The 13,140-nt window shown below is 39.5% G+C and overlaps 2 protein-coding genes and 1 non-coding gene across 5 annotated transcripts in view; all 3 read right to left on the bottom strand.

Annotated features, from left to right (window-relative positions):
- Positions 1 to 4,697, bottom strand: part of LOC121515593 (FERM domain-containing protein 5) — a 78,698-nt gene extending 74,001 nt beyond the window's left edge. The window contains exon 1 of one of the 2 annotated variants that reach the window (XM_041796427.1): positions 4,646 to 4,697. Coding sequence is in view for 1 of the 2 variants with exons in the window: in XM_041796426.1 (XP_041652360.1) it covers positions 1,036 to 1,137 (102 nt within the window). In the remaining variant the exon portion in view is untranslated. Of the gene's footprint in view, positions 1 to 1,035; positions 1,369 to 4,645 lie in introns of those variants that run through there. The other variant, XM_041796426.1, reaches the window with a different exon arrangement.
- trnah-gug lies at positions 3,997 to 4,068 on the bottom strand. The gene has a single exon. It is a non-coding gene; the product is annotated as a tRNA-His (tRNA).
- Positions 4,698 to 4,875: 178 nt separating the features above from the next.
- Positions 4,876 to 13,101, bottom strand: malt3 (MALT paracaspase 3). 2 transcript variants are annotated; one of them, XM_041794568.1, is made up of 15 exons: positions 13,029 to 13,101; positions 12,712 to 12,785; positions 12,465 to 12,589; positions 11,496 to 11,634; positions 11,180 to 11,355; positions 10,865 to 10,961; positions 10,344 to 10,379; positions 10,038 to 10,241; positions 9,144 to 9,321; positions 8,946 to 9,020; positions 8,618 to 8,745; positions 7,081 to 7,230; positions 6,316 to 6,470; positions 5,649 to 5,765; positions 4,876 to 5,542 (listed from the first exon to the last, which is right to left on the bottom strand). In XM_041794568.1, the coding sequence occupies exons 2-15, from the start codon at positions 12,752 to 12,754 to the stop codon at positions 5,210 to 5,212; spliced, it is 1,956 nt and encodes a 651-aa protein (XP_041650502.1). In that variant the 5' UTR covers positions 12,755 to 12,785; positions 13,029 to 13,101; the 3' UTR covers positions 4,876 to 5,209. The 2 variants fall into 2 exon arrangements, with proteins under 2 accessions (XP_041650502.1, XP_041650503.1); XM_041794569.1 differs by having other exon boundaries at positions 12,712 to 12,856; positions 13,029 to 13,094.
- Between the last annotated feature and the right edge of the window lie 39 nt (positions 13,102 to 13,140).

Below are 13,140 nucleotides of genomic sequence, written 5' to 3'. Positions count from 1 at the left end.
TATTTTACTGTTTCACACTGCAGATTATATATTTTCCCTGTACTGTATGAAGAGGACTTATGTGTTGTTAAGTTACTTAGTAGTCAGGGGATTCTCTGAGGATGTCAGGATTTCCTTACACCTCCAACTGTAGAGCCACCACAAAAGGAACAATATTTTTGTCTTGTAATTGATGTGACAGGCCCTCTCATCTACTTTTATGAAAATCAGCATGAGCATTTAAACGGCTCAATCATCAAAGCATTGCTTGTAGTGTGAGATTTTGAACATCGGGGCCTGGCTCTTTTTTCATCTTCACAAACAATCTTTCTTTGACCATCCTTGTTATTCTCTTCAGTGGAAAATGTCCATCTTTATTAAAAAAAATGTCCTGAATGCACTGAATGGATTACCCTATTATAACAATTATATTCTGCATGAACAACTCATTCAAGTTAAAGGCTTCTATAAGTTACATTTCTACAGGAGCCACATTGTAACTTAGTTGGCATGTTCTCCAGAGCAGCAATGGGATACCCCGTGTGCATAATTGATGTTCAAGGTTCAAGGGAAACTGCATAAGCAATGATGAACCAACAAGCATTAATCCAGAGAGCAACAATACCCAAAGCTAAGAGACACACAGGGAAATAATCTTGACATAAAAGCCCTTAAAGTCATATACTTAAGAGTGCAATGTGCTCCTGACATCCTGTCAACTGGAGCTTGAGGGGAATGTCATGTCTGTCCTACAGAGCTCCTTGACGTCTCAGCCTGCTATCAAACCCCCTTATGTATCCTGGCATAGTGGGTCATGTGAGGGAAATACGTCCCCCCAAAGCTCCCCTAATATTACTCGAAACCACAAATATCTCTACATGTTCGCGTTCAGGGGCTGTGCTTTGTCTTAGCAGACACCAGCAGCGGGACATGCAGGCACTCACGGTCCCTCTGCTGCTCCAACACTCGCCCCTCCGTCTGCCAGCTCAGACACAATTGCAGAGCTTTTCAGTGATATGCGGAGAGAGAAAAACCTGTAGTCGACAGGTGACTAACCTGAATGGTGCACGTATATTCCGTATCGTCCAGCAGTCTGACGGTGCAGCTGTATTCCCGCTCAAGATTCCTGATGCTGCCACTCTTAAATCTGCTCAACATCTTCTCAGAGAAACGCTGCTCTGCTGCGTCTAGTACCAGAACAATAAACTCAACACCAGCGTGCAAGTGAATGTCACATTGACCACAATCCCCGGTCCACTAAACGACCAGCAGCCACGGGTTCAGCCGCCGAGGCGAGCACCATTGTTGTCCCTTTAAGTTGTCCGTGCAATGGGCCCGTGCTAAGCGGAGCAGAATCCAAGGATGCCCGCATCCAGATCCAGCGGCAGCTCAGCCGTGTTGTGTGTCTGTGGTGGAGCCGAGGATTATCTCTCACCATTGAGCGAGCAGGCGGGACCAAACGACAACTGACGTCAACGTCAACCAACCGGAGAGTTGGGCTTTTCTCTAAAATTTCATTTATACTTTAGTTTTCTTTCTTTATAAAGGGTTTTCTTTACTAAAAATTAATAGTGAATAAACTGAGTTGATGAATGTGAGACTTGCGCTTACATGGAGTTCCATATTTATTCATACTGCATAACTAACTGCAGCTCCATATCTTATAGACAAAAGCTGTATTCATGAATCTATCCATTCAAATATTCTTCTTTGTGCTGAGAGACATAAAAAATGCTGGTGTCTAAGACTTGTGAGATTACATTATATAGCAAATAAAGTAAACAGGCTGTCAGAAGCTCCAGGAAAAATGCATAAGTGGGATACTTCATATGAGCGTCATGGCTTTCAGGCTTACAATGGAAAAACTGCAGTATACCTCAATAAAAACGTAACGTTTCTGATAAATGATGACTTAGTGGTTTGTAGTTTTATTTATAATTTATTATTAATATTGAATAAAAACTGGATGTTAAATAGTCTGCATTTTAATACTGTGTAATGTATGAATTCTTGTCAGACATTTACAGATAAAGTTCATGCAGTTCTGTTGTGTTCACATCTCTATACTATACTGTACTGAAAAAAATGTTTTAAAATCGAGTTTGACTGAAGTAAATGAAAACGGTCCTCTTGGCTGTTTTAAAGAAGTGCTAGCATAAAGTGTATGAATCCAGCACTCCTATTGGCTGTGTGAATATATGCTTCTATTGGCTGTATGAATATCGTGCTACTATTGGCTGCGTCAATGGGTCGCTCCTATTGCCTCTAAAAAATAGCAGCACTGCTATTGGCTGTGTGAACACAGGACTTCTATTGGTATTATAAATGCAATGCTCCTCAAACACAAACAACGCTCCTATCGGCTGTATGAATAAGCTGCTCTTGTTTCTTGTATGAATACAGCTCTCCTATTGCTTCATTAAAAGCAGTGTTCCTATTGGCTGTGTGAATGCAGAGCTATTATCTGTTGTATGAATGCAGAGCTCCTCCTGTCCAACAAGAGTTTTAAAGTCAAAATCAAAGCTTTTTTCATCTATTCTAAAGTCTGAAGTGTAAAGTTTCAAATAAGGATTAGGATAAGATTTACATTTGTGGTCTCCATGCATGTTAAAGATGTCACATTAAATCATTATCTAAACAGATCATAAAACTGCCATTTGACCTATTTTTTGTTAACGATTGTCATCGGCCATTAACTAATGTTTTGTTTGTTTGTTTTTTACAGGAAGTAACAGTGAACTAACCTGACACAAAAGCTTCAATACTAAGCATTTGAGAAAGGGCAGAGGATTTGAAAAAACTGTGTCACATCTTTATGGACCAATCACAGCAACAAAACACGTGAGGTAGCTGCGACCGAGGTGCACGTGCGCAGCTGCCGAAGAATAACGCGGATCATGGCGACTATAGACATGTAAGTACTCGACTTTTGTGGTTTTTGAAAAGAAACAACTCACTGCTGTTCTTTGTTCTTATTTATGAAGAAATGTTGTCAAGCTCTGATAAAACTGGCACCTTGGCAGCTTCCACGCTAATCTCTTCCTCCAAAACTGCACCAGCTCTTGCTGCTGCTTGTTTACGTCACGACACTGCTGCGCCTGAAAGTACTGCCCCTCCTTGCTGATTGGTCTTGTCACTTTCTAACCGGGCCCAAACGGTTTAGATGGGAGCTTTGCAAGATGGATTCGCCAGTGAGAAACAAGGAAACGGGTGTATCCATCTGCTTTACAAGGTTAACAAACAATAACATTAAGATGCAGATTTAAAATCTGTATAGCAGACTGCAAAAGAAAGCACAAAAATTGAGTTTGTTTCTCATAATTTTCCTGAGGATGACCCCCCTGACACCCTTCACAGGGGTCTGGGCCAAGCCTGTCCCGATGCCAAAGAAATCCCTCCTGTGTTTTCATGGCCAAGTGGTAGATATGCTCATAACCTTAACTGACCTTACATACTGATCTCAGTTATGACATAACTGTAAGTGCTTTGTTCATATGTACACGTTATTTTAAGTTTAGACAATCAAAAAGGGAGCGAGGCATGATAACTGATGAAACTGAAGATGAACTGATGAGCTGAACTCATAACTGATCCTGTTGCAGCAGATGTGTGCATCAAATGTAATAGACTGCGACCTGGTGGTCAAACGTTGTTATTGCACTTTAATGGTAGTCTTGTCTTTGTTTAAGAAATCATTAAACTCTTTCGTTTTAAGGTCTCTCGGGTCCCTAAAGGGCTATTGATTTTAAGATTTCACACAAGTCATCTCCTTCCCAAGCGTCCCGACTACATAAAGTGGGGACCGCAACATATTATTTCCGGAATGGATTCAAGTTAGTTTTGGAAAGATCCTATTTATAAATAGGAATCTATCCATGGATGTATTCTTGGAGTCTAGAATAAGAATGAGCGGTCTGTATTGCTGCTTAAAAAAATACTTTACATGTGCACTGTGTTTGGATTGTTTCAACATAAGGTCCTGAAAAAAACGGATGTCTCCAGGATGTTTTCACATCCTGCCGTGACCCGGATTCGAACCGGGGTTGCTGCGGCCACAACGCAGAGTACTAACCACTATACGATCACGGCGAGCTAACGGAGACTGGAGCTGCAATGCAACACTTTGGCGTTAATAACAACTCACTACGCTAAAAGTAAGTTAGATATAGAGATAAGACAGCAGCTGCCACACAGGCAACATATTAAGAAGAAAAGCAATTTTTGTATTTTAGACAACAGTGAATGGATTAAACAGCGGCACCTGCGTTTGCAAGTGCGCGGTAGTTCTGGCAGCCGCTGTACTGGCTGTTATGCAGCCAACCGAGCTAAAGTTTATGTAGCATTCCCATGCTTTACATTACTTTAGAACCAGAATGACGGCACAGTCCACGTTAAAGCTCGCATTTTAAATTACCATTTATCAAATTCAAACTGAAAGACTGTCAAAGCATTAAATTAAATATTACCATTCTAGCTTTAGTGCAAAATAAAGCTAACGCACCTAGCTAGTACTTTTGACAAGAAACTAACCTAGATTGCTGTTTCAACTTCACCACCCTCATTTATGTTTTCTTATACTGTATGCTTGTCATATATAATCAAGTCTGCAGTGGGCCAAACATAAATAAATTGCCAGTGTCACATTTCCCTGCGGTTTGTTACTTACCAAAACTGAGTTGACCGTTTTAGGATGATTTCTCGTTCAGGTAGCCTCACACCTGCGTGCATGCTACTCATCCTTTCCTCTTCCTCTTCTTTGAAGTTTATCGGCAGTTCGCAACTCCTGCTTTCAGAGTTAAGACCAGCCGGTATTAATCAACATTGTTTTTCATTTACATGCAATATCAAATTGCTAACTTGGCAATTAATAAATTAAGATTACACTGACAAGTTCAAAAAGATTGAAAGTTTTATTTTATAAATTATTAACAGTAATGGTTTCCAGTTTTCATAAATTAGGCTCTCTGCTGATTACAAAGTGATATGTTGCAACTATGTTACAATTCATGATAAAATCAGTGGTTGGCAAAATTAAGTGTTATCTGTCTTCAGTGTTGGGCCACATACGCAGGGTTGGTAACACAAGCCTCATTCATTCATTCATTCATTCATTCATTCATTCATCACCAGTCATAGACATGTAAGAGGCATTATGTGCAACAGTTATTTATAATCACACAAGCAAAAACATTACATTTTTCCATACGGGAAATAACAGCACCAAATAGGTCTAAAGAGTAAAGTCGTGCAGTTCATTTTCATCGTTTTCTTCAGGTTCATTGTGCCTTGATGTGTCGACTTGTGGAGCACACTCTGCCTTCCTCGTGAAAGGGCGAAGAGGAGCAGCCAGAGTCTTATGCAGCTGAGATTTGCCACTGGCAAAGTTGCCCATACTTTGAGCAGCAGCAATTTCTTTCTTCTTGCTTGTTACGGTATGACTTCTCCTGTGAAGTTTACAAGATGCCACCAAAGGTTTTCTTATGTCCACCTTTAGGCTTTCTGTCTTACGTAGCCTACTGTCCATGTGTGTATAGTGCAGATCCACTTTGATGACCAGGGGTTCCTAAAAAGAGATAAAAAAAAAAAATTCTCATCATTTACCAAACTCCTCTCAAAGACGTGCTCTTTTTTCTGTATTAGCACTGTAAATCAAGTCAGTGATGACATACCGTGAGTTTCTGAAGAGCACAAAGTCGTAGCGAACAGTCTGAGTCATCAGATTTAGTAAACAGAAGGGAGTCCATCTCTTCCGACCTGCCAGGGCCAGAAAACAAGTCCTCCATTGTCTAAGGATTCAAAACAGAAAATATGTTGTTAGTATAATCAAGCATTTTGACCAACTGTGACAACACCCCTGCCCTGTTTTTGCACTGTCCTGGCACTGACTCACTGCTACAAATTTGCTGCAACATTCCCTGTTCTCAAATCAGCCTCTAGATGGCATGATTGTCAAATATCAGAGCATAGATGTCCAACACTCAGTATTACAGATTGCAGTTATTACTTCCTGCTTTGTCTCTGTCAGTGGTTTCAGCAGGCTGGAAGTCTATATATGGGCAGTACATCCTCTCACATGTGAGGCGTAGGGGTAGTCATCACTGAGAAATTCTTGCTGGCTAATGGAAATTGAGAGCGATCTACAGTGAGCAACATGGAATATCTGATGTGTACAACTCACACTTTTAAAACCTCCTAATGAGTTTAGTAACTCCTACAGAAGAAAGTCTGGCACCAGCGAGGTGTTAAAAATCTGGCATTGTATAGTTTGTGTTTTTTTTTCATTGAAATTATACTTGAAAGTAATGCTTATACTTAGGAGAAAACAGTAATATTTACCGGTGTGCTACTTAGAGTGATGGTGCAGTCCTGGGTTTTGGGGCCTGTAGTCTTCACAGTGGCAAAAGCCACCAAGACATTTGAGAACAAAGCTGAGAAGCTTACTTCCACTTCTACTCCACAAACAAACATCAGCCGCTTCCTCTGTGGCAGCTCTGAAAGGAGATGTGAAGAAGTGATTTAAAAAAAGAATACCCAAAACAGTGTATCATGACAGTATTGTAAAACAAGGATAAAGTGTGTGATTTTGCACTTTATGAACATTAGAAACTGTCACCTTTTTTATTAATTCATGACAAAGATATTTTTATCCTCTATTTAGTCTTTACAGTTAATGATTCCCAGATGATATGCGATGAAATTATTTACATTTTTGAAAGGGATTTGAGTTAATTTAAGGGAGTTATCCCATTGTAAGAGATGACTCGCTTCCATCGAACAGCAACGTGAACTTTGTGAAATACACCAGTTCCCTGTTTCCATTACAAAAAAAAGACGACGACTGGCCAACTAAAGTGTTGAAAATATCACAGTAAACCACAATGTCTGTACTCAGTTTCTCACATGCTCTAGTGGTGTGAGTGTAGGTGGTGTAAGGAGGGGTAAATAGGACAATCTCTATCTCTTGCTCAAGGCAACATCAGATAAAGTGGAATAGTGGTTAACCTAATGAAAATATGACTATTTTTTCATGCTACCATAATTTGACATGGAATTTGACAAACAGGAAAAAACATGTATAGTTGGGGATTTCCCCGTACTGACCATTTGCTTGTCTCCAGCAGGCGTCTCGCAAGTGAAGCTCTCTTGTGTGGCCAGTAGTCCGAACTGGGTCTGCAAGGGATCTGGGTTCCTTCAGGGTGTGTTTGATTTCTACTACCTGCTTGCCTCTGACTAGAGGGTCTCTTCCCAGATCTGTTATGGAGAGAAAAAAAACCCAAAATGCAGGTAAATTTTAACCTTAAATGGCCTGGAGATAAAGCACTACAGGGCCTCTGGATACAGTTTTCTAGGATTTTCTTTTTACAATACAATAATAACTTTATTCATCCCCAAAGAGAAATTCATTTGTCTGGCGTCTGAGAGACACCATTATTATGTCCAAATTTATATATTTTTTAAACACAACCTACAACAACAGCCAAAGCACGTACACACTATTGGCAAAGGGTCTCCCTGTGTTTTGCAACAGCAGGGCAAGAGGAACAATTGAGTTGCTAAGAAAACAATCAGATTCAAATAAACAATATGAACTTTGAATTTGAAAGTAAAACACTCAGTATTCTAAGGAATTGTCTGGACGTAATGATGATTAATGGGAAAATCCTCCTCATGAGACTGAATATATGCAACAAACACATTTCTACAGTTGGTTACTGGTAACTGACAGCAGCAGTGAAACCGTGTTCAAACAACTGAATATGGTTTGATGCTTGGCATTTATGGAGATTTGGTGCCAGGGATATTTTGAGCAAACTGTCTTCACTTTGTCATTATAACGGATGAGCACCCAGCAGCTCACCATCAACATCTCTTTTTCCATCTCTAAATAAGTCAGCAACAAGAGGAGCAGAGATCAAAAGCAGGGGCTCGAGGATTTTCACATCACTGCCAACAGTTTCGAGGGAAAAGAACACAGCTCAATTAAAAAAACTCAGTGTTTTTTAATAACACATGCTGAATGCTGTCTGGAGGCCTTCCTGTCATGCTAGCCCTGATTTTGTGCATGAACCCATGAGAGCAGAAGCAGGGGGTGCCTAAAAGGCAGAGCAGCTGTCTTGCACCCTGTAGCTCTCAGGTTTCTTGCTGTTCTCTCGCCAACAGTGTAAATTTCCAGAGAATGAGGTCACATGCTAATGGTATCTCAAAAAATTATTCTACCAGAGGCCCATCAAGCAGACAAACACACTCTTAAGACAGGACAACTTGATAACTTCAGCAACCCGGCTCCATCACAGCCAGATTTGCAGGTCCTGTGTAAATAACACTGAAATGCTCTGCTTACAATTATAAAATTCGTCTGTAGTCCAGTGAGCACACGAGAGAACAACCTGTTCCCTTCAGATCTGTTTACTCTCATTCTGCAAGATATACTAACTCACTGGATACATACAATCTGACAAGGCTTGGGGTATATGAATAATGAAACCATAAAACATTGCATTTATAAAAACCACTTCCACGATGGTGTGTTTGTACCCACAAACCAACAAAAAACCAAGTACAAAGAAAAAAACTGTTGCAGCAGCATCTTACGTAAATTCTTAGAAACTTAATCTACAGCCTTGTTGAAATTCCTTACCCTCAGACACCCTTTCTAAGACATGTGTGACTTTCTCAGACTGTAGGATGTGTGCATTTAAGTATTTGGTGAAGATTCCAGTACTTTTCCCCCCGTCCTGCACCTCAAAGGCCTCAGCATCTTCACACCTGCAATGATTAATAAAGAGAGGTTATTTAAATAGAAAAAACTTAATCTACCTTTTTGATATAAATAGTTAAACATTCTTCACCTTCATTCAAAAACCGTTCTAAGGTCAGCGCCAGAAATGTCTTATCAGTGAGTTGGTTATTGGGTATTGGTTGCAAGTAAATACAGGTAGTTATAAACACTAATAAACAGTACATACGTGGCATATCCATAAACAGTGTTCCCGCTGGGTGACAATGGCATGATGGCTGAGGGAATACAATCTTGATTGTACCTTTAAAAAAGTGAAATACAGTGTATTAAAAAGAGAGCAAATATATATATTTGGTATAAAGTATCCTACAATGTGTGATTAAGCATGTTGAAATCCATGTGTGAGTCTAAAAAGATTATTTACCATTTTCTACAGGCATCCAGAAGGATGACACTCAGTGCAGTCTGTCTTTGCTGCATGCTGTGCATGACCCTCTGCACACAGACGCAGTTTTTAGGTTGGTACGGTTGAGGAGCATCAATAGCAACCAGGTAATTCCTCCCAGCACGCTCAAAACCATGACCAGCATAGTAGAAAAGGCCTGTAAATGGTGATCAAATGCACATTAAGCAACTACAATCTTGTCACATTCTGCACTGCACATTTGCTATAATACTGAGGTAAATCATTTGTTATTATTTTTAGCCCTGAGAGGTAAAAATAGATTCTTGAGTACCGAGTAACTACATAAATATGCTTTCTTGTTTCTGATGTTTGTTTCATTGTTGCAGAGAATAGAAACAGACAGTATCATAATGACACAGCAGGACGGTTCTGAAGTTATTTTTAGTTCACCATTAACATGATTTCATAATGCAGCTCTATGAGTAAAATGTCTGTCTGTATTTAAACAAACGGTTGCTGTGCTCCTTTGAAAATGTGAGTAACTGATGTAACTATATGGGATAGATTATTGGTCCTAAAAGTTAGAAATATGTTAAACTGATAATCACATGAAGAAATATGGAAGTTCAGTTCATTGCCAGATTATTAATGAACACTTCACAAAAAAACTACAGCCATTGAGGAAGTGCTCTTAATACTGTTACATAAAGTTTTAGTAGCATTGCATACATTACTGTTTAGTCCTTATTAGTCCACTCAGCCATCATCAGCCACAAAACAACAATAAAGGCTTGAATGTAAAAATGTAAAATAGTTAAAAGTTACCTGATTAACAGCTGAATATTGAATCAACTGATAAATGAGGCTAACTTTTAACTAACAAATATAGCGGTATTGTCAGTTTGGACTCACCATAGACTCCTCTATCAAGGAGCTGAATGAACTTGTCAATAGCAGCGAGCATCTCGTCCCTGGTGAGATCAAGCAGCGACACCACTCTGAAGCCAAGGTGCTGCAGGAGGTTGGACAGCTTGTGTACATCCATGATGGGGGCCATCAAGCCAGGGTGGTTAGAGTAATTCAGGTTGCCAATAAGTAGGGCAACTTTATCAGTGGCTGAAAGATAATAGATAGCAAAATAAGTAATTTGATATATATTGTGATAGCTAATTTAAAACATGACTTTATTTAAACAGAGGTTAAGAATTTAAACTGTACCTGTGAGTGCTGCAGGGGGAATCTGATCCACTCGCACTGGAAGAAATAAACGAAGAGAACCACACTTAGTCAATTTTTTTTTTTTTTTTTAAGCTAAAATACCCAAATTTAGCCCAGAAGACGCAGACAATACACTGCAGTTTGACTACAGTTTGACGCTTATGCTGCTGTTGGTTTATTTGCTCTTTATGTTATGTTCAACAGAATCAGTAACAAACAGTAAGAACTAGTTTCATTTTACATCACTTTCCTGTTTTGTGTTTGGGGCTCGGACAGAGTACTATTTGGAGTCTAGCAACTTCCTTTTTTGGTCTGTAGAAATTGGAAAGTACCTTCAGCATCATGGAAACAATTTTAAGCCTAAGAGCTAAATCAGTGGAATGAAATAGTGTAAGGAAATCAGATTTTCTGCCATTTCATTTAAAAGGAGGAAGTTAATCTGATATTAACAATAAGGTGATTTGATTCTGAATATACAGAATGGTATCAAGTGGATAACAGCAGTTTCAGTCATGACTTACCAATGTCAACATCCGCTGGTTCAGTCCATCTCTCTGCTAACACATTAGATATGGAGCACAGGTATGATCCTTCATGTTCAGCTGCTGCATGTTCAATCTGTATGAAAAAGACAAGATTATTTATCATTGTTTGTTTCTCTGTGATCTGGCATATCGAACTATATTATACACAATACTAGCCACATTTTACAATTGTCAGCATAGCCTGTGAAGGTTGATTTTGGGTAAGGGAAATGACACCTTCAATAAAGCACTATGTAAACAATCTCTGCGAGGACTGAGGTAAATGAACACTCACTTGTCAACCTTCCTTACCTGCAGTGTGTCACTGGTTTTGTCTACCAGTTGCTGTCCATTTCTGTACCACTGATAGCGAGGAGCTGGTATACCAAAGGCCACACAGCGCAGAGTGATTTTTGAGCCTTTCCTGACTCTCTGAGGTTTTGGGTTGACAGCAATATGGGGCTCCCCTGCCCAGTGTACTGGCAAACCTAATGATGTTTGAAATGAAAATGATGCATTCAAACCCACAACAATAAACAAGAAATGTGCACCATAAACTAGCAAAATTGCAAGAATACACAGGTACCACACTACAACCAAATCAAGATAAGAATTGCAAAATGCACACCTGATTTATCAATGTCCACCACCTTCATTTTTACCCAGTCGCTGAACACAAAGTTATACAGATGGTCGCTCACTCGACACACATACAGCTGTGTTTGTGTAGCCGTGATAGTCAAGTGTTCTTTAGTGCCACCGGGAACCTGGAAAATAAACAAAATAAAATACTGTCCCTCTTTGCAGAGAAAAATATTGTTGAAGAAAACTCTAGTGCTTAGATCAAGATTTTCTTAATAACATATATCAGTGGTTCTCAAGTGGTCAACCATCATGACCCACCACCACTGACCTTAATTAGAAATTAGAACCAAATCTGTGCACATTTCCAACCACTCATATTTATTTATATTAAGATTTTTCAGAATAGGAAATTGTACAATAGGAAAATTGAGATGGAGAGAATGACATGAGAGTGGAGTCAGGCTGTTTCGAGAACAACAGCCTCTGTGCATGGGGCATGCAGATACAAGCACAGTGACAAGGCCACTGGCTCAGATTTATTTAATAAAAAATCTTGCGCTTTAGCCCTTGGATTGAAGCAAACATATGACTGAACAGAAATATGGCAAAACAAACCTGTTAAGTAAGTGAATGATTTCAGAACTCTTGGAGGGACAACTATACATGTGTTTAATTTTTCTTCATTTCCTGTGATAACGTAAACTTGTTGTTTTCTAGAGATCTGGACAAATTGGGATCAAATAAAATACATGTCTGCTTATGGCTTCTGTGCATCATTTTTGCGACACAAATTGAAAACCACTCCGTAACCCACTTTTGGGCCCCAACCCACCAGTTGAGAAACAGTGGCATTTTCTGGTTTCAAGGTGACATTTGATAACTTGCCCCCACAGTTTCAGAACAAGCATGTAAACATAACAGCAGCCTTTAAGTATGCTTCAGTATGATTTTTTTTTTTTTTTTACCCCTTAATGAGGATTTCAAATTCATAGCACAGGTAAAATCCACACACCTCATTCTCATCCTCAGTAAACCACTGGTAGTTGAGGATGCCTTTACCCTCAGCACGAACGCTCAGAGTCACTCTGTGGTTCACAGGCACACAAACAGAGACGGGATGCTGCACTATGACGATATCTGAAACAAATCAGGTCAGGTCTCAGTCATCTGAAAAAACACTGTTACTTTTATTTGTGAAAGTAACAGACAACATGCCGAGGTCACAGTGTGGTGTGGTGTTGTCGAGAAATATAACATACCTCTGATCATTATTCGACCGGAATTGGGGCGAGATCCATTCATCAATGCATCTTAATCTTCTTCTGCCAGACTGCTGGATGTCAAATCAGAGTATAGATTAGTGTTGCCTCTGCCTCCATCGATTTAACGACCAAACACAAAAATCTGCGGATTAAAACGCGAGTAAGTCACACGTTCAAAATCAGCCCGCGATTTCTCATTTTACTGAAGCTCGCTTTGAATATAAATCATGCTGTATAATATTGTATCGTCAATTTCCTCTTTTACAATGTTTAACTTGTTAAACATTTTAAATAAAACTTGTATCAGTGAATACCTGCTTTCAGCCTTGTGCCAGTTGAGAAGCTGTCGGTTCTCAGATAGGTTTCTACCCTCACTATCGTTATGACTTCTAATATATTGAGTGAACTCTTCCCATTTCCCGGAAT

This window comes from Cheilinus undulatus, linkage group 9 (genome assembly GCF_018320785.1).
Source record: "Cheilinus undulatus linkage group 9, ASM1832078v1, whole genome shotgun sequence".
Classification (NCBI taxonomy): domain Eukaryota; kingdom Metazoa; phylum Chordata; class Actinopteri; order Labriformes; family Labridae; genus Cheilinus; species Cheilinus undulatus.
The sequence above is the reverse complement of the archived record's forward strand: the minus strand, read 5'-3'. Positions and strand labels throughout refer to the sequence as shown.

What these genes read in the sequence shown, in the direction of transcription:
- malt3 (XM_041794568.1), bottom strand. Translation starts at nt 12,754, where the DNA reads ATGAATGGATCTCGCCCCAATTCCGGTCGAATAATGATCAGAG. An exon ending in ACTGTTTATGGATATGCCAC is followed by an intron (nt 8,746 to 8,945) that starts GTATGTACTGTT and finishes TAATCATTGCAG; the next exon opens with GTGTGAAGATGCTGAGGCCT. An exon ending in TCACTCTAAGTAGCACACCG is followed by an intron (nt 5,766 to 6,315) that starts GTAAATATTACT and finishes TTGAATCCTTAG; the next exon opens with ACAATGGAGGACTTGTTTTC.